Source organism: Cupressus sempervirens, chromosome 3 (genome assembly GCF_028749045.1).
Source record: "Cupressus sempervirens isolate cs-2001-9-10 chromosome 3, ASM2874904v1, whole genome shotgun sequence".
Taxonomy (NCBI): Eukaryota; Viridiplantae; Streptophyta; class Pinopsida; order Cupressales; family Cupressaceae; genus Cupressus; species Cupressus sempervirens.
In genome coordinates, this window is record NC_143120.1 from 656,420,316 (window position 1) to 656,441,327 (window position 21,012).

At 34.4% G+C, this 21,012-nt stretch overlaps 1 protein-coding gene and 1 non-coding gene across 2 annotated transcripts; one reads left to right on the top strand and one right to left on the bottom strand.

Annotated features, from left to right (window-relative positions):
• The first annotated feature begins 1,443 nt into the window (after positions 1–1,443).
• LOC149568409 (uncharacterized) lies at positions 1,444–3,006 on the top strand. Its single transcript, XM_089816724.1, has 4 exons — positions 1,444–1,789; positions 1,883–2,055; positions 2,314–2,655; positions 2,869–3,006. Exons 1-4 carry the CDS (start codon positions 1,444–1,446, stop codon positions 3,004–3,006), a joined length of 999 nt encoding a protein of 332 aa, XP_089672850.1.
• A 6,334-nt stretch (positions 3,007–9,340) lies between these two features.
• Positions 9,341–9,422, bottom strand: TRNAS-CGA (transfer RNA serine (anticodon CGA)). The gene has a single exon. It is a non-coding gene; the product is annotated as a tRNA-Ser (tRNA).
• Between the last annotated feature and the right edge of the window lie 11,590 nt (positions 9,423–21,012).

Sequence of the window (21,012 nt, forward strand, 5' to 3'; positions counted from 1 at the left end):
CCAGGATGGTGGAAGAATGTATAGGGGTGAGCCTTCAGGGGCTACACCTGACATCATTTTGCACGAAGCAAAGGACATGCATCCGCTAAATCAAGGGGCAAGGGTGTTTGATAATGCCCTTTTCTCTCAAAGCTTAGGAGTTACAACATCAAATCTGTCTAGCAGTTCCCAGATCACAAAGATTAATGGGTGCCCAGAGCGATGCAAAGAAAGACCTAAATTGGTAATCCCTTACGAGATGATTGTTGAGGATGTGGAATACTATTCAAAGCATTTGCTGTACTATAAATTTTTGGGTTTAAGAGTGTCCCTCCAATTTCTAGAAAATTGGGCTCAGAGAATTTGGGAGCCAGAGGGTGAAATGGAAGTCACGTTGCTTACAAACAATTTCTTCATGGTTACATTCACCTGCATGGCAGATCGTAATAGGGTATTTGAGGGCGGGCCCTATTTTTACAACCAAGTTGGGCTATTTGTTAAGCCATGACATGCAAGATTTAACCCCTCTGAGGAGCTTCCGAATCGGGTCCCAGTGTGGGTTCGGCTACCTAGATTTCCAATAGAGTGTTTTCGGGAGGATGTTTTCCATATGCTCGCTTCGATGTTGGGGAAACCGGTAGGGTCCTCAACCCAAACCCTTGCTAAGAGGGTTATAACTTTTGCTTGAATTTGTGTGGAGCTTGATTTGAGAAGACCACTGCCAAATAAAGTTGAAATGTGCGCAGGATCACATTCTTGGGTGCAACAACTCGATTATGAGACCCTTCCCTTTCGGTGCTGACTTTTTCATGAATATGGCCACCTTTTGTGTAGGTGCTTGAAGGCCAAGTCAGTGGATCAGCAGCCTCTGCCCCCTCCTCGTAACAGTCTTGGTGCTGATAAAGGGAAGAAGCCAAATTCAAGAGAGGAAAAGGATGCTGAGGGCTTTGTACAGGTCAAGGCTTGCAATCGGAATAGAGGTCAAAAGAGGAATTTGATGGAGAGACAAGAGGAGGATACCTTTAACAGATTTGAAGTCCTAGATGATCTGGGGTAGCAAGAAGTTATTCTAGGATTTAGTAGCATGGATTATTTGGTTGCAGAGCCCGATCAGGATATTGTCTCTTCCAACCCTCCTCCTACTCCATAGGTAGAACCTACCATGCCTATGGTCACTGATGGGTAGGCAGGGGCTTAGGTGACTCTGGGGTTAAATGCTGATCTGGGATAGGAAGTAGTGGGCACTGCCCTTCTTGCATGGAGTGTTGTTTCAGATATGGATAAGCGTGGCAAGTCTTCTCCTCACTTGGGTATTCTTCAGAAGGATGGCAAGAAGGCAGTTTCTGAGAAAAGTGGTAAAAGTGGGCGTAAGAAGGACATAGAGAAGATTAAGATGATTGGGGAGAATCTGGTGGAGTCAGGAGCTATCAAGATCTTGGATTCCCATTTCTCGACTCCCCAGAAATGATCATTATTTCATGGAATGCAAGGGGCTTGAACAGTGGCCCTAGACAAAAAGCTGTTCAAGAATTGGTTAGAATTCATTCTCCTGATGTTCTTTTTCTTCAGGAGACCAAAGTTTTTGTTGAGTGTATGATGAGTATAGCTCCTAAATTGTGGAAGAATGGTCAATGTCAGTGCATTGGATCTCAGGGATCTTCAGGGGGGGTAGCATGCCTCTGGAACCGACGAAAGATCCAACCTATGTGGTGGATATCCTTTAGATCATCTATTTCCTTGGTTTCTCTGTGCTATGAGTCTGGTGAGTTTGTTCTTCTCTCCAACGTCTATGCCCCTGTTGAGCTCCAAGGTAAGATCCTTACATGGAATAATATTCATTTTGTTTGTGGATTATTTCCTTATTTTCCATGGATTATTGCTAGAGACTTTAATGCTATTCTAGATCTCTCTGAAAAATGGGGGGGTATTGCAAGACTTGAGCCCTCCTCGATGCTTCTTTGCGATAAGATTTCGGCACTCAATCTCATAGATATCAAGCCTAGTAATGGTCAGTTCACCTGGAATAATAGAAGAATAGGAGACAATTATATTGCTGAACGATTAGATCGTTTCATGGTATCCTATTTTTGGGTGGGTGGATTGTGGTCATCCAGGTCTGAGATATTAGAATGGAGAGGATCGGATCACTGGCCCATTAAGTTAGTTATCTCCTCCAACGGGCTGCCTCAGAAGCCACCTTTTAAATTCTAGCTTATGTAGTTGAGGGACCCAGATCTTTATGGCTATGTAGGTGAGTGGTGGAAGAATGGTAGACCTGCCTTTGGTACAGCAATGCATATTTTTGCTAAACTCCTACAATATGTTAAATATCAGCTTAAAAGATGGAATAGGTATTGCTTTGGAAATATTTTCCAAGAAAAATATGCGACCCAAGCTGAGTTGAATGATATTACCAGGTTGTTAAGGGAAGATGGGGTGTCAAAATATTTGTTGCGGGAGGAAGCTAGGGCTCTGAAAACTTTGGAGGAGTGGGAACTGAGAGAGGAAATCTATTGGAAACAAAAAGCTCGAATTGAATGGCTTCAAGAGGGTGATAAGAATACTATTTTCTTCTTCAATTCAGTTAAGGCCAAACAACATGGTAACTCCATATCAACCTTGGCGAATGTTAGGGGGGAGATGCTCTCTTCTTCTCAGGATATTTTCAGCAAAGCTGTACAGTATTTTGAGTCTTTATTTACGGAGGCTTCATAGGGGGACTCGGTTGAAGAGGCCCAGCTCCTCTCTTGTATTCCCTCTTTAGTCTCTTTGGAAATGAAAGAGCATCTTATGAGTGCCATCTCTTTGGAGGAATTAGAGGGGACTATTTTCTAGATGAAAAAAGGAAAAGCTCCAGGTCCAGATGGCTTTTCGATTGAGTTCTTCTAGGAATTTTGGGATATTATCAAGATAGATTTACTGGCAGTTGTTCAAGAATCCCAGAGGAACAAGCAAATGCTTCGGGCTCTGAATTCTACTTTCCTTGCTCTCATCCCCAACGGGGAAGGGGCTGACCGGATAAGTTAATTTTTCCCTATCTCTCTTTGCAATGTTATTTATAAAATCATATCTAAGTTGATAGCTAACAGGTTAAAAAAGTGGCTTCCAATGTTAATTTTTGAAGAACAGAGTGGCTTTGTGACGGGGCGCCAGATCCTAGATGGGGTGGTTGTGGCGACTGAGACTATTCATTCTATGGCCAATTCTAAAGACAAGGCTATGTTCATTAAGTTGGATATGGCTAAGGCATATGATAGAGTCTGGTGGTCATTTCTCCAAAGGGTTCTGGGTGCCTTTAGTTTTGAGGAAGAATGGATCCGGTGGGTTATGAGTTGTGTGAATTCAACTTCTTTCTCAGTCTTGATTAATGGGGAACACTCTAATCTCTTTGGTGCCTCTCAGGGATTACAGTAGGGCGATCCCCTATCTCCTTATTTGTTTCTTCTTTTGGCAGAAGGTCTGGGTCGGTTGATAAAAAATAATGTTGAAGGGGGCTTTATTCAGGGCTAGCAATGGGGAGGAGGTCTTCTTGTGCAATCTCACCTACAGTTTGTGGATGATACAACTTTGATGGGCATGGCTACCATTCAGGAGGCTTCTAATATACGCAAAGTGTTGGATGTTTATCTTGTTGCTTCAGGCCAGTTGATTAACGAGGACAAATCTTCCATTTTTTTCTTTAACACTCCACCTTCTATTCAGAGGAGAGTCGCTCATATTCTCAGATTCCAAATTGGAAGTCTTCCTGTGTTCTACCTGGGCATTCCTATCTCTGGTGGTAGGCAATCTAAGGAATCATGGAAGGTCATTCTTGACAAGTTCCGAGCCAAAGTTACTCATTGGACCCACCGCTGGCTATCCTTTGTTGGTTGGGTCCAACTGATTCAATTTGTGGTTCAAGCTCTTCCTCTCTATAGGAGTATGGTTCAGGTGGCGCCGATGAGCTTTGTTAGGGAACTGGACTCCTTAGCAAGACAATTTTTATGGGCTGGTAATCTATCTTCAACCAAGTGGAGTCTTGTCAAATGGGAGGTTGTCTGTAGTCCAAAATAGTTTGGTGGTCTTGGTTTACGGCAATCAGTGCTAAATGGTATTGCTTTGGCTGCCAAATTGTATTGGCATTGGTATGTGGAACAGGATCAAGTTTGCGCTAGAGTTTTGTCTCTGAAGTACCTTCCAGGGATCCCCCATAATGATATCCCTCGGTATAGCTTGTGCAGGAAAGGCTCTGTGATTTGGAGTACTCTCAAGAAAGGGGCTGTGCTCATTAAGGGTGGCTTACATTGGATCTGCAAAAGTGGCTCAAAGGCTCAGTTCTGGCTTGATGCTTGGGATGGGTATCCTCCCTTGGTTGTTTAGTATCCTCATTTGCACATGTTGGCCCAGAGTTTCTGTGATGCTAGTTGGTCAAGAGTGTGCGACTTTAAATCTTTTTTCCCTCAGGGTCAGCTAGTGGAGGCAAGGTGGAAGAATTCAGAGGAATGGCCTATTTTTGGTTCGGAAGTGGAGTGGGCTGAGCTCTAGTACATTCTTTCGAGGCAGAACTATAATGCCCTTATGGGTGATGATGTGTTGGCCTGGTCCCCTAATCCCAAGGGCGTTTATACTATTTCCTCTGGTTATCAGGAGTTACTCTCCCAACAGCTGGTGGGAGGGGAGGTTCAATGGTGGAAGAAAGTTTGGAGTCAGTTTTCTTGGCCAAAATTTAACTGTTTTACTTGGACCTTGGTTTGGAATAGGTGCCTGACTTGGGACAATATTTGGAAGAGGGGTTTTTTCGGCCCGTCGAGATGTATCCTTTGTAGTATTGAGGAGGAAGACTCTGTGCATTTGTTCTTCCAATGCTCTTTCACTCTACAACTATGGCATTTTTGGTGGGATGTTTGGAAATGCTCATGCACTCACGCTTCCTCTCTGGTGGATTTTTGGTTGAGACTAGGGAGGCCCCCGTCCTTGGATCCCTTCTTGCAGGATGTTTGGTATATTGGACCTACCTTTTTGCTATGGCAAGTCTGGCTGGAACGAAATCAGAGAGTATTCTGAGGAGAAACTTTGGGGATTCAGCAGGTTTGGATTAGAATTTTTGGAATGATTCAGGATGCAGTCTTAGCTAAGAGTGATGTGGTGATGCCTCTTGAGAGGGATGATGCTGTAATGGTTGACAGGTTTGGAATACAAGGAATTTCTCCACACTCTGCCTGTGCTAGGAGAGGCAGAAGGGCGAAACATAAAGTCCAAAGGATAGGGAAATGGATGACCCCTCCGGCTAGCATTTTAAAAGTTAATACTGATGGTTCGTCTAGGGGAAATCCAGGGCCTACTGGTATAGGTGGGATTGGTAGGGACTCTTCTGGAATGGTGGTTTTTATGTTCTTAGTCAATAAAGGGATGCAAACTGTTAATAGAATGGAAGGGTTGGCCATTCTTTATGCTTTGCAGAGGGCATATGCTCTTGGGTGGCGTAAGGTGATTCTCCTTGAGAGTAAGAGTTCGGATGTTAGCTGGGAGTTGTCTTTGATAATGCAACAGATTTTACAAGTTAGTTCTATGATGGATTCAGTGTCTTATACCCATATTCCAAGGGAGTGGAATAAGGCAGCTAATAGTTTGGCAAAATGGGCCTCTGGAAATATAGATGGTTGGCAGATTGATGAGTGGGAGTAGCTACCAGGTGAGTTACATCAAGACTTGGAGAGGACGTTGACAGAGGATGTAAGTGGAATCAGGGAGAGTTGATTTTGCCTCTGTGGTTTTTCTATGGTTTCTAGTGTCTCCTGGGGTTTAGGCCCTGTTCTGTTTTGTACTGCTTTGCTCTCTTTTTCAATAAAGTTTTTACCCCTCTTTTTTCAAAAAAAAAATTTAAAAAAAAAAATTCTAAACAAATAAATATCAAATATTGAATATCAAATTCAAACTTCTCTTTAAACTTTAAGTTATCAAATAACACACCATAAATTTTTAGATCATACTTTCTATCACACTTCACAAATTGTTCATTATTGGAAAACTATGATTAAAACATTAAAAAAAAATATTTTTATACAATAGAAAAATGTTCATTATTAAAACATTAAGATAAAAATAATTGAACACTATAGAAAAATATGGTCATATACAAACACAATTTTACATAGAGATATAAATGTCTAGCACAACAAACCTCACCATTATGTCTTCATAGCAAGGGACACAAGCTTTAAAGTTCCTACCTAATGTATAATGATTTTAGTGTTTAGACATAATGAGTTGAGAAGTTGTTTGTAAGAGATTGGAAAAATTGTGTTATAGTACTCATTTATAAGGTCGTTTGTTAGAACTCCTATATGGTTTTTTTGAGAGATTACATAAATCTTTTTTCTTTTCACAATCAAGTAGAAAATTATGGCTAAATAAACCTAAAATATGAACAAATCATAATATATTTTATGTTCGAAAAGATAGGGACAATGTGTATTGCAAGGTAATTTATTCCACATTGAAAATAGTGTTTTAGTAAGTAATTTAATTAGATGAAACTATTTGTGTGACCAAAATCTAAAAATATTTTGTCCCATTTAATGTAATTAGAATACTAAATTATAATTAATAATATTATATTATAGTATAATATTATTAAGTATATTTTAGTTGATAGTTTAGCTAATAGGTTATATGCGAGAACTTTGTTTCCGTAAAATTATTTTTTTGGCCAAAAAATTGTCAATTTTTTATCGGTAAATTGTCAGCGCTTGCCATTAATAATATTCCGACCGAGTTTCATTTCATTCCACTTTTAACTCTTGTTTTATCTATTTATTTAATTTAATTACCTATCATCTACATTGTCAACTATTTTTTTTTTCTTATTTATTTAACTTAATTAGCTATTATCTCTACTAACTCTTATTTTTAAATTTATTTATTTAACTTAATTATTTATTATTGGTCTTTTTAGAAAAAAATTATTTTATTTTTAGTTAGATATTATTTATAATTTAATTAATTGAGATGAGATTTTATTTATTTTAAAATTAAAAATTCATCTATAATCTTAACTCTTTCTTTTTCTCTTATTTATTTAAAAACTTAATTAGTTGTTATATCCATTTTAACTTGTAATTTTCTTCCTTTTATTGAACTTTTGATTTTTAAAATTGATTGAAGTTCTAGTAAATAAATAAATTTAATCTATTTTTAAAATTAGTTTACCTAATAGGATATTTGTGGGAGGAGTTTCTATTTTTTAAATATGTTTTTATATTTCTCATATTAATTTTCATAATACATTTTTTGATGGAGATTTTTTTAATGATTTTTAAATTTTTATATATATAAGCTGACAAATTTTAAATTAGTTTAGTTTTTAGTTTTTATAATGATTTTAGTTTATTTTTTACTATTCACTCTATACATGTTTTTTTAAATGATAATTTATTAGCATATGATAAATTAAATAAATAAATAATATTATTTAGTTTATTTAAAGAATTAAATTTTATTTTACTTAAATTAAAAATTTAATTTAATTTAATTTATGCACATTAAATTATAGTTTTAAAAAATATTAGTAAAAACCTATTGATTGATTGTTCCAAGCACAAAAGCTTGGAACTGCTAGTTATAATTCATATGTAATGTACATATAGTAAGAATTAAACAATGTTATAAAGAAGGTTTATCACACTAAATACATTTATAAACTAATTATACATAAAATATATTAAAATATATAGATAGAATTTTATATCAAATACTACTAAAAATTTGTAAGAGTTAATTCATTATTTTAGTTTTAAAATTATTTAAAATAATTAAATACTTAATATATAAATTATTTTTTAATTTATTATTTTTATTAAAATAATATTTAAAATAATTAAATACTTAATATATAAATAAATTTATGATTTATTGAAATTGTAATTTAAAAATCAATAATCTTTTATTACAATATTTTTTACTTTGACCATCGCGTCTCTTATTATTGTACTTGCCATAGGCAATGTACTATTGCATTCACTATGTTTCATTAGTGAATTAGTTTTGAATGTATCAACCAATTATATGCAAGCATTTTTACCTTGTTTCAATTTTTATAAAGTTTTCATATTTTTAATCAATATAATATATGATGAAAAAATATTTATCTCCATTCTAATTGGTTGAATTCATTTTCTCTTATAAGACCCCTTTTCTCGGAGCTCCCACCATATTGCTTTTTTAATGGCATGAATTTCGCAAATAAATATAGATATATACACAATTATTACATTCACAAACTAATATTAAGAAACTAATAGATGAAAATATACTGTGAAGTAAGTTATTGTTCTAATGTATATAAATCTTTTTGAAAACACAATGTAAATTTTTTAAAATTTTTATTTTATATTCATAGTTTTTTAAAAAAAATTTTAAATTTTATATTCATATTTAAAAATATATAATAGTAAAATTGAAATACAAGCACCCCTAATTTAAAATTTGAATTATCATTTAAAATTTAAAATATTACCATTAAATTTTTTATTTTTATTAATTGTTGATGAAAAATAATAATTAGCAAGTTATATATTACATTTTCTTTAATATTTTACTATACATAATGCATAATGCATGGTAAAAATAATGTTCAACATAAAAAATTAATTTCTATTATATTATTTTATAATACATATTACAATACTAAAATATTTTATAGTACATAATTAAAAATTAATAATTGTACTATATATCTAATCTTTTTAAACTTCAAATTCTTATACATATTCATTTATTATAATATTGAATATTGTTTTTATTACAATACATTCTAACGACAAGTGCATGCACTACGTGGCACTTGTTATTATTATTATTATATCTCGATGTTTGACATATTATATCAGCATTTCATAGAGGCAAAAAGACCTTTTAATATCAAATCTTATTATCTTGAAACTATATCAAGCCATAAATTTCGAATTCAAGCTCTTCTGAATATTGATCGCATAACGATATACTTATTCTTAGAGTTGCTTATTAATATGGATCTGATACTTTTTTTTATCAAACATTTATTATTTTTATTTCATTGACATCAGTAACATTTGTGGACTGCTAATTTGGCATCAAAGAGGCTGCCATTAGAAATTCAATGCTAGGACAGTAAAATGAGAAGCTCTGGTTGGAGAATGTGTGAATTAGAGATGGAATAAGAGGGGTACTGTTTTCCTGAGATGTCTCCCCTGTAAACGAAAATAATAATAATAATGAAGATAGACAATAAGGTGCTGTGAGATTTTTGGAAAAGCTTTTTGTCAAATCCACAGTATGTCTGCTATGGAGTCCCAGCGAGATTTTTCTGGATTACGGTACCACACCCGAGCTGGAAAATGGAAAACGTGGACGGCAGGATTCGAACCTGCGCGGGCAGAGCCCACGTGATTTCGAGTCACGCCCGTTAACCACTCCGGCACGTCCACCTTTTATTCGTTTTCTAGTGGTATTCTCGTGAACTAAAGTCTAACATTGGTCTAGAGTCATTCAGAGCGATCTACAATCATTGAATCCCGTGACAGTGAGCAAAGACGGTAAAAACTGCAAATATAATTTCTTAGTAGAAAGGAGGTCTTAGGAGCAGAATTTGGGGTGAGGAAAGTTGTTGGTTTCTTCAAATGATTGTTAGAGACATATATACTTTCAAGGAACTGAAATTAGACTTACTTCAATAGCTCTTCAATCATGTTAGAAGTATCAATTTTTGAGCAACCAGTAGAAAGTTGTGATTCTGATTTCGTTAAGTTGGAGTATTTAAATTTGTAGTTTTGTTTATTATTTGAGTTTTTATAAATTTCCTAGTTTGAAGTTGCTTAGAATCCTAATATTGTGGTTGGTTTCACAATTGTATTTAAAACTCATTTTGAAGCAATAGATGGTGACTTTGGATGCATACAATTCTTATATTCAATTTTTTTGTATTGTCTATTTTTCTTAACATTACTGATAGGTTTTTGAAAACCTAGTGTTGTGATTAAATTTGACTGATTTTACTATTTTAATTTATATTAGTGGCATCAAAGTGGCTAAGTTTGGTTAGTAAAGTTTGAAATTGGAGACACACAACTCATCAATTTATCCTTCTATAAAGAAGAACTAGTAAAAAATGGTGATTTTGATTACAATACTAGGTATGCAAACATCCTTAGTACCACTAAGAAAAATGAGGAACTCTGAATACAAATCAAACCTAATAACATCTTCTTTTTTTGGTATTTTTGAAACTCAAGCAAAATGATCAAATATTGTTGATTTTAAATGTATGAAAAGGGATGGCTCATAGCATACATAACTCTGAATCGTAATTATTCTAGGTCTTATTTATCTTGATTTCTAAACATTGTATTAATTTAGACTAACATAAGATAAGAGTTGGGACCCATTTACAAATAGTGTAAAATATCATGTTTACTTTTTTGTTTTAAAAATGAATATGCCAATGAAACATAAAATGAATAAGAATTTATATGGAGAATTATAGAATCATATGAGTGAGGGTGCACATGTGTGTGTGTGTGTGTGTGTGTGTGTGTGTGTGTGTGTGTGTGTGTGTGTGAGTGAGTGAGTGTGTGCGTGTGTGTATGTGTGTGCATGCACATGCAATTAAGAAGAAAGAGTGAACCAACCACTAATCGATAAAAGTTTGTAAATAGAAGAATCTATCTATTTAAGAGAAATACTTAAAAAAAAACTTGTGTGAATACATGGGCAAGGAAAATGAAAATTTCATCATGTAGTTACTAAAGAAGGGATTATTAATGAATAAATATTTCAAATAATATTCATGTGGTCAAATAGTTAATTGGACTCACATATAGCCAATAAAACAAATAAGTGTTGATCATACAAAATCTTATACAAATAAGTTCAAAACACCATGCCAACTAAATCTCGACTTTTCAAACAATTTAAGTGACTTGCAATTATATGAAACCCTAAAAAAAATAACATGGCATACATTGGTTTCGGTGTATGAATGAGAAATGCATTTTAAATTTGGTGAATTTATTTTGTTTGGCAAACTAATTAAAGCTAAAATGGGACATTCCATTAAAAAATGAATGAATTGATATGCACAATGTTGTCAGGATGTATGTCAATACATAATGACATGCCCAACTTTTCCACAATTTAGAGCTTTTCATATGTGAGGATGAAAAGAAAAGATCAAAATAACAAAGGAAATTTGGATTTTTTCAAATAAGTTTTTGCTAAAAAGTTTTATAGATGGGTTTGTGTAGGATCATGGTATCCCAAGCTATGGTTGTGGGTGATAATGAAGTTAATGCAAAACAAGATTAGGCAACTTGACATAAAATGTTGAACAAGTTATCAACTATATACCAAAAGGATGTAAGAAGAGAATCTATAGGAAATTGGATATAGTTTCTAAGCTACTACTATTGTTTGAAAAAATAATCTATCTGGTGAAAAATTGGAATTCCAATATGGTGGTATGTAAATTTCAAGAAAACTATAAGAAATGGGTGTATATAACCACCTTAGGATAATTTTGCTAAGATGGTGTGCAAAAAGGGACCTATAACTATTCTCCTTGATCTCTATCTCATCTCTCTCCCCCTCATGCTTCTCTCTCTATGGAGTCACTCACTTCTGCTTCTCATTTTCTCTCTACCTCATGTCTATCACCCTCTCCTCCTTTTCCTTCTCTCTCTCTCTCTCTCTCAATATCATTTTCTCTCCATTTCCCCTTCTCTATCTTTTCCCCTCTCTCTCATGCCTCCATGTGGTAATTACTAATATTTGGAATCATATTTAATGTTAATACTCAAAATAGTTAAACTCATATTTTATGTTAATTGCTAAGATAAATTTATAATGCATAGAATGTAATAAAGTGCACGGAAGAGCTTTTTTCAATACTTGAGCTATCAATCTATGATAGCTATGTATCATCACCATTTGAGATAAGATTCTGTGACATATTGAATAGATGTAGATGCAATGTCAAGTTCATCAACCATAGGTTTCATATATCTTCATTTGTATATTGAATATATGTAGATGCTATCCCATGTTCATCAAGAATATTCCTTTCACCTTGATAATCTCTCCACTTTTTATGTAAATTAAAATAATAGACTATAGATGGCTACCCTTTGTTGTAGACTTCCTCACAAAAGGTGGCAATAAAGAGCATTGAAGAGCTTCTTTCACTACTTGAGATAGTACTAGGTGGTGGAAATTCATCATGTCATAACATAGATGATGTGTATAGGTCATATGAAAGGTATATCAATGATATCAACATTGGAGAAGAGTATATGAGCAAGTTCTCAAAACCCCTCCTGTTTAGACCTAAGGGACACTATTGATAGGGTATATTGGCAAGTGTTTTAACAAGTGGGGAGACAAAAATGAACCATGCCTTGGGTATATCCACCTAATTAAATGTGTTGGTAGTGGTGGTTCATTCCCACAAAGAAGGTGTCTTCCATGGGAGCCTCCATGCCACAGACAATTTGGTGAGCTTGGGGCATGTTTCAAACATTGATCAAAGCTCCAATTGGGTATGATTCAAATCCATTAGGGGTATTCAAGAATTATCAATGGGGGCAAAAGGAAGTTTCAAATAGGTTTAGAAAAAATCTTAGGCCCCATGCAATGGGGGTCACCCTTTGCCTACAATGAAAGATAAGTCAGAGACAAATGAAAACAATGTCATTGATATTAGGATTGACTCAGATTCCCGGAGGGCTTCTATCCAAAACCTAAAGGAAAAATCATTTTTCATTAAGTTGGGTGGTGGTTGGCCTCCTTTCCAAAAGATCCAAAAATGGGTAGATTAAGAATGGGGAATGCATGTGTCCAGTAAACCATTGACCAATGGTTTCTTCTTGATTATCATGGGATAAACACAAGAGAAAGATCAAATCCTATACAATGGGCCTTTTTTGATGAACATTATTGGATTCTATATTAAAGATTGGGTTGCAAATTTTAGCCCTAAGGAAGCAAAAATTGAGGAAGTCCTAATTTGGATCTTCCTATACGATCTCAAGCATGAATATTGGACAAATGAAACTTTACAAGAGATTGGAAAACAATTGGGCAAGTTCATCAATTCAAATAAGGCCATTGCCAAGGAGGATTTTAGTATGTATTCTTAGATCTGCATTATGTGGAAACCCCATCCAATTCTACCAAAGTCTATTGAGATCTCTTTACCAAAGGGCATTTGGTGGTAGGAAGCATAGGTAGAATTTATTTTGGAGAAATGAAAATCTTGCAATGATTGGGGTCATTTAGAGGTAGAGTGCATAGTGGAAAAAAAAGGGAAAGGTAAGGAAGAAGTGGTGTTGGAGGAAAGGTTGATGAATCTTCAAGATCAAAATGTTTGAAAATGCGAGGAAGGGTCTCATGTTGACCCTGTCATGATTGGGGAACTAGATTTCTAGAAGAAAGGCCAGACAGGTTTGGGTATTGGTGCGAATAATCTAGAAATGGAGCTTGATAGTAGGGAGGCACATATTACCCTTGTGATTGGAGTGTCTAATTTTTCTCCCTCTCTTGTTAATCTAAGGCATCAAGTTGAAGTTGCGTCGATCATTGTTTGATTGAAGTTGGATTCTCTTGATTTGGCATCTTTAGGATGTATGGATAATATTGGAGCAATAGATTAGCCAACTGAATAAACTCGCTATCTTGATTTGATCCCAGATGTGAACCTTGATTAGCATAGGAAAACATGCATGATTCAATCTAAGGCCTTGACAAAAAGGCTAGAAGCATCTAAGGAGGATCTCAACTTTTGTGAAGATCTCTTTAAGATCTCAGAGGAAGAAAAAATTGAAGACGTCCTCTCTATCAAGAAATTGGAGGTGAAGTCATCCAAAGTTACTTAGATAGACAAAGGTCAAGAGGTATGAGATCAATCCATAAATTATTGGAAAATTCTAGAAACATGAAGCGAAAAACCAAACTGAGGTCAGGAAGAGACATAGTCTCTCTTGGGAGGCCACATATTTCCTAACCTAGAATGTTAGGGGCTACAAAACCCTAACAAAAAGTGCTTGAGACAATGATGTTTTGATTGGGTTAAACAAGATGTAGTTTTCATTCAGGAAACAAAGTTAGTAGAGGAAACTATAGAAAAGGTTGTGTTGATGATTGTGGGGAATCCAGAGGTTTATGCATTCTTTGGAACCCTAGGATAGTTAAGGTGGAACTAATAGCCAAAGAAATAAATTGGAAATTGGCTACTTTCTACTCTCTATCAGTTAATTTTATAGGCTTTATTTTCAACGCATGTAGGCTTGTCAAATCAAAGGAGAAGAAAGCAGATTGGGATGAGATTGTGGGATCTATCAACTATCATTTGATGGACTTGATTATTCTGGTAGGTTATTTCAAAGCTACCATTTCCTTGGAAAAATAGGGGGTGGAAGGGGGAGGGGAGAAGGGAGTGACGAGGGGGGGAGGAAGTCTTTCACTATTATATTTCCAATACTTTGTTTCTTAGAATGGTTTATGGGAAGTTTTCGCCAAAGGAGGGTCTTTCACATAGACAAACAAGAGATCTAAATTATCAAACATTTTAGAGAAACTAGATCATTTTTTATTGGTTGTAAATTGTAACACATTGCCTCTCCTATTTGAAGCCACTTTTTTGGAGATATCTGGACTTGATCATTATCTAGTGGCTTTTTTAATACAAATGATAATGCTCCAATACAATGTCATTCAAGTTTGAGTAGATGTGATTCATGAAACAAGGATTTATGGAACTAGTAGCTAGTTGGTGGAAGGATGTTCCAAGGGCTAAAGGTAATTTGGCATGCATTATTTTTGAAAAACTAAAGCAAAAACTCAAAGTTTGGAACAAGGGGAAATTTGGTGATAACTTCAAAGAAAAACACTAAATTGAGAGTGATCTTGAGGCATTCAAAATTAATTTTTTAGCTAAAGAATGAATGAAGTAGACATCTATACAAAGAAGGATCTGTAATAATTTTTTTAGTGGTGAATCTTCGTCAATTGGCGATTATGTCTCCTCAGGAAATCCTCATTTGGTGAATAAAAAAGATATAGTTGGTCAACTACATCACCAAAATATTACATAATTTAGGTCTAGACCCCAAGCAACTCACCCATTAGTTTACATGTGATTAGTCCAAATTCGCAATCCAATTGTAAATGTAATATAGATCTAGGACACAATTATTTTAAAATTTTCACCAGTCTATACCTAATAATTTCTTATAAGACATCATTATTTCGCCCTTAGCATAATAATATATATTTCCTAGGATTGAGTGTCCCCAACCATTTTACTAATGTGTGTCTCCAACTAGCCTTTTTTAGCCCACTATTTTATTTTTTGGGCTTACATAGGAAGTGTCTTTTTTCCTACATTTTACATGACAAATTGTAAATCTCGACCAATTGGCTAAGCTAGTTTGATATATCCCACCCAATTCACCAACATAGTTCGGTATATATACATTCATATGATACTTTTATTTTACACAATTTTCTCTTTTCTAATCTAGCATTTCTTATTGCTATCAAAGTTTGAGAGTGTTGAGTGCATTGTCTAGTCATGACTCACAATTTTCCTTAAACTTCAAGGTAAGTATTTTTTATTTAATTTTTATGGGGTGCCTTTTTATTGGTTTGGGTAGTAGATACCCTTTGGACACCTCACTACTCATTGTGACTACTCAAGTAGGATTGTGGATTTTATTGGGTAGTACCATAGTAGGTACCCTTTTTATGTGAACAAAGGATATTATTATTATATGTAGTCTAATTAGTCTATTATCATAGTCTTTTGTTCAACAAGTTGATTTTTTTTTGCAACCTATATTGGTTTGTGATGTCAAACAAGAAGGATTCATATAGGATCCTTAAATTTAAGGAAATCCAAGACAGTTCACCAAAACACATAAACTTATCAACACACTTTGGTGGTGGAAATAGTGGCAACCAACAAGATTCACAACCTACATCTGTAGTGCATATTGAAGAAGAGAATTCATCACAAGTTGGATAACATTTTGAAGAAGTTCAGGTTGGCGAACCTGATATCTTAGTCGACGATGAACTTGAAGATGATATTGAGGTAGTTCCCAAGAGCAGGGAGTCACAAAATGATATTATAGACTTGGATGAGAAAACCAAAAGTGATGCAAAAAATGACATTTGTGCATAAAAGAGGAAAATAAAATTGGAATAAAAAATGATCAATCTCGCTTGGGACTATTGAAAAGGAATTTTTAATTAGAATGGGTGGAAAAGTTTTGTTTCATTGAACGAGTGCCCAATCCAATTAATGATGAGCCTCTTGTAGAATGCAGATATAAGATTTGCACAGAGATGACAAAGAAGGAAAAGGGGTTGTTGATACCATAGAAAAACATGTCGGTAAAGGTTATAAAAAGGAAACTATAGATGGAGTTGAAAAATCTATCCTAAATTGGAAAGGAAAGGACAACTGTCTCCATATCAGGAATGCTGAATTATATAAGTTACATGAGCATTTACAAGAGAAACATTTTGGAGTAAGAGGATCTATTGAAGCTTTCTTTGGGAAATCAATTGAAGTGGAAAATATGGGAAAATTTGTTTAGTTAAGTGTCATGTTTTATATTTCGAGTAGAAGGAATCCTATGATAGACTACCCTTCAATGAGTGGTTTATTGCACTTTTTGAAAGTTTGAAACTATCCGAATAATCACTGGTTAGTAAATAGTGGATAGGAATGGGCTAGTTGTCTTGCACAGGTTAAAAAAGATATGAAGGCAAAAATAAAATTGTCACATTTCATTGCATTGTCTCTAGATGAATTTACATCAATTGATAATACTTCCTGGGTGTGCACGGATGTTTATACTATAAACAATATTTTCTGTCAGCCTTTTCTGCTATGTGTTGCTAAATTGAAGTGTAGTGTGACACCAATTTTTTTATATGATTTTCTAAAAAATATTTTGATTGATTGTGGAGGTATGGATAACATGGACATTGCCTAAAAGTTTGTCTATGTTGGAGCATATGGAGCTTCAATTATACAAGGTCATAAAGGAGGTCTTTACACAAAGATCCAAAATCATTTGGCACCCTATGCTATTCAAAGCATGGCCCATTAGATGAATTTATCTTTTGGAATTGTCAGCAATTTTGGTTGTGTTTGTAAATTGGAATCTTTAATCAAAGAAATTTACTAATACTTCTGTCGAACTCCAAAATGAGTTTGAGAATTTCAACACTTTTTTGAAGGACTTACTAAAGGGAGGAAGCTTCTTAAATATAATGATACTAGATGGAGTATTTTTAGAATATCAATCATTGCTTGGACTATCCCACTTTATGAAAGAAAAATTTCCTTGACTCTATCTAACTTTAACTAACATTAAGATACTCTTAACTATAACAACTCTTCTCCCCATGCTAGAGGAAATGATAAATACTATGAAAAAGGTTCAACAAACAGATACGCACATTGCAAAATGTCCTAAGTTGTGTAAATTCACATGTCTAAAACTGGATACTCTATATTGAATACAACCATTAGATGAATGACAGTTTGCAAAGTGGATAGGAAACATAGATTTGGACAGTTGTTCAAACTATTTACATATTGGTGCGGTGCAAATGATGAGGTATGTGCTAGAGTATGTATAGTTGACATACCAATGCAATGTTATGCTCATGTCAACCCTAAGTTCAATGACACTGAATTAGTAAGAAAACCAAAGAAGGTACTTTCATGTGTTAACACTCAAGACTTTAAGAAGATCATTGATTCTGTCATTGAGTCTATCAAGAGAGTTTGCTATCGTCTTTCCTCACAAATTAGAATAAGATTCCCTCCAGAGGAACTATTTGAGACAATGTCTATTATTTTTCTGCAATATTGAAATTTGAGCAATTTGAATTATTTTCAAAGAAGGATGATGACTTTGATTAAGCATTTTTGCAAAAATATAGTAATCAATGGAGTAACTTTAAATGGAATTTTAGATGAAAATTGATTAAGAAATCAATCCTTTTGTTTTGCAAACATAATGAGGGAACAATATGGTCTTATGGAAAACCCAAATGAAGAGAGGGTAGCAAAAAAGCTTTGGAAAAACCTTGGTTGGAGCAATCAGTTAAGAGACTCAATACTAAAATATTTGAAGCTTGTTGATTTATGTTTCCCATTGATATTGGGTTCAATGGAGGATGAGAGAGTTTTTAGTGCTTTGGGCTTCTTGAAGTCAAAGGTTAGAAACAAATTAGACACAAATATGGATAATTGTTTGAGGCTCTATACTTCTAGGTATGAGGTAGATAATTCCCTTATGACAAGGATCTGAGCATTTGGGGAAACAAATATGAAAGAAGAGGGTTGGCCAACATTTCAAACCCAAGTGGTGGTGACATTATCACAAATATCGACATTAGTAGTGGTTCTTGTCATGATATTGGAAGCAACGATGATGAAGTGGACTTTTTCATGCATACTAATAGTGATTCTGAAGAAAATAAAGTGAAAAATAAAATGTTATATGAAGTAGATTATGAGGATTCTAATGATAGTAATGATGAGCCAGTGTGGAAATTATAGTAGCTTCTCTATGAATCCAGTAGTAGGCTAGTAAGTAGTGCCTCCTTTGCTTGCATTCTATACCTTGATCTATTTTGGTTCATGAAATACTTTGATACTCTTGTTTTTTTGCATATTAGATGATTTGATGTTTAGACATTATTTTGATTGCCAATATCATAGTTGCTAGATGTTAGATGTTACACTATTTAGTTTGATCATATTTGCATGATGATGTTTTGTGATGATATCTAGTTATTTTGTATTTGGATATATACTATGTCTATGATTATATGATGGACTTATTGGATTCTAGATACTATGATTTGATGCTATGTATATGTACTTCATTCTTGCTTTGCAATGTTTTATGATGCAATGAGTGATGTAAATAGATTATTTTAATGTAATTAAATAAATGGTTAATTACATGATTTAATGCATTTATCACTTCGACTATCTTATAATATGCAATTTCACTTGATCATGTTGTTTAGTGTGCAAGATTTATATTCTCGGCAGTGGCACATGGAGTTAGTGATTCGACTATTCATACCTAGCCAATGTTGTCCCTGTATGGTCAACATATCCTATTTAATTAAACCCTCAAATGATTTAATAAATCCAAGCCCATTTGCATTATGTGATTAGACTCATGAGTGTGTTTTTTCATTTAGAGGTTCGCATTTGTCACAAATTTTTTTAAGGAATAATGTGATTTAATATTTTTTGGGAATTTAATATTAGATTTAATTATTTTAATTCCCAACTCCTTTGTCGTAGTTGAATTTTATTAAATTGGAATTGCTACATTTTTCTTGGATTGAAAAGGGGTTTAATCTAGTGAGGCAATTATTTTCCTAATTTTAAAGTGAATACATATCCCAAAAAGTGAGTTAATTCTTACTTCTCATATTTTGAAAACAAGGAATTGGAGCAAATCCTTGAAACCCCCATGTGAGTTTCTGGTGTTTTTCTCATTGGGTGAGCTATGATAATGGTGTTGCCATGAGGATAGGTGCATTGGATTCAGAGTAGGAAACTCTTCCCTTGTCGAGCTTTTTGTTAGTGTAGGCGCTCCGATTATCTTATAGTGTCATTCTCCATTTTGGCCCTTTTGGCTGAGAGGTAGGGCTTTTCTATTTTGATAGTTTTGGCCTGTTTCAACTTTTTTTTCTATTTCTTTATAGTTGGAGGTTGAGAACTAGTGTTCCCCTATATTTTCACATGTTTAGTTAGCCTGATTAGGTGTGTGTAAGCAAGTTGAGGTTTGTGGCTTTGGGGTTTTGAAGTTTTGATCCATTATGTTGGCCATTTTTCCATACGTGCTTGAAACTTGACTTTTATTGGATTTTTGGATGTTTAGGAACCATTTGGATAATGGGTTTAAATTTTGTTGATTTTCATCAACATTAGATTTAGGGCATTTGACTTTGCCTCAATTTGAATGCCACCTAGTTTTCTTGAGTGTTTCTTGGTATGAATGCAGGTCATGGATTTAGATTGCCCATGAGGAATCCAATCTAGCCATAGTTGTATTTGTGCTTACTTTGGGATTTTTGTCAAATCTATCCTCTTGACAATGTGCTTGGTTGAGTGATTTTATACTTGTTTTTTGTTCTCTCATCCAACTCTTATTTAGTTTGATATTGTGTAGTTGATTGTGCCCACACATGAGTACATGTGCATACATTTGATGGGATTCTTCGAGACCTAAACTCCCAAATATAGGCTAGTTGAGGGATTATTTATTTGGGGTTGGGTTGGAAATTGACATTGTCTTTGGGCACTCATTGTGAGATGAACATGGCTATATAGGGTAGACGCATGGAGTGGTTTCTCTAGTATACCCCAATTTTATTCTAAGAAGGTAATGTGAAGAAGTTCTAACAAGTGATAACTAAATTAATTAAATGGGTAATAAAACTTATTATTAGATAAGTGAACACCTATATGGTGTATCAGAGGGCAAGGTGTAATGGTATCCTAAGGGATTTTTTTTGCACCAGTGTGATGGTTTCTTGAGGAATTCATTCCACACTCAATACAACTTAAGCTTTCCAATGCCAAGTGAATTACACTTCACTAGAGTCCCTGCATAGTTATACTTAGTAGGTTTGACCAGTGACTTATTATACTGCATCATTTTCCAGATCATATAGACCTTTGCATCATGTTCTTGATTGGCATGTGTATTAGCCATGGGTGATTATCTTGTGTGATTATGGTTGGGTCATTATCTCCATGAGCATGATGGGAGTGGGCCTATGAGTACTATGTGCTTGGGAGGCATAGCTACCTATACCACTGTAGGGAACTAGTTTACAAAGATGGTCTACTTCATTTGAGGTTGGTGTTGGATCTTCACTCAGTGCTTCAGTGTATCCAAAGTATGTTATCTTGTGATTTATGATTTTTCTTTGATGCATTGATATCATTTTTTATATGATGATTAGTATGTT

Excerpts from the sequence above, each read along its gene's own strand:
- LOC149568409 (XM_089816724.1), top strand. The coding sequence starts at position 1,444 with ATGATCATTATTTCATGGAATGCAAGGGGCTTGAACAGTGGCCCTAGA. Across the intron at positions 1,790-1,882 it reads TGCCCCTGTTGAGCTCCAAG|ATCTCTCTGAAAAATGGGGG; the intron begins GTAAGATCCTTA and ends ATGCTATTCTAG. Across the intron at positions 2,656-2,868 it reads AGGATATTTTCAGCAAAGCT|GAATTTTGGGATATTATCAA; the intron begins GTACAGTATTTT and ends GAGTTCTTCTAG.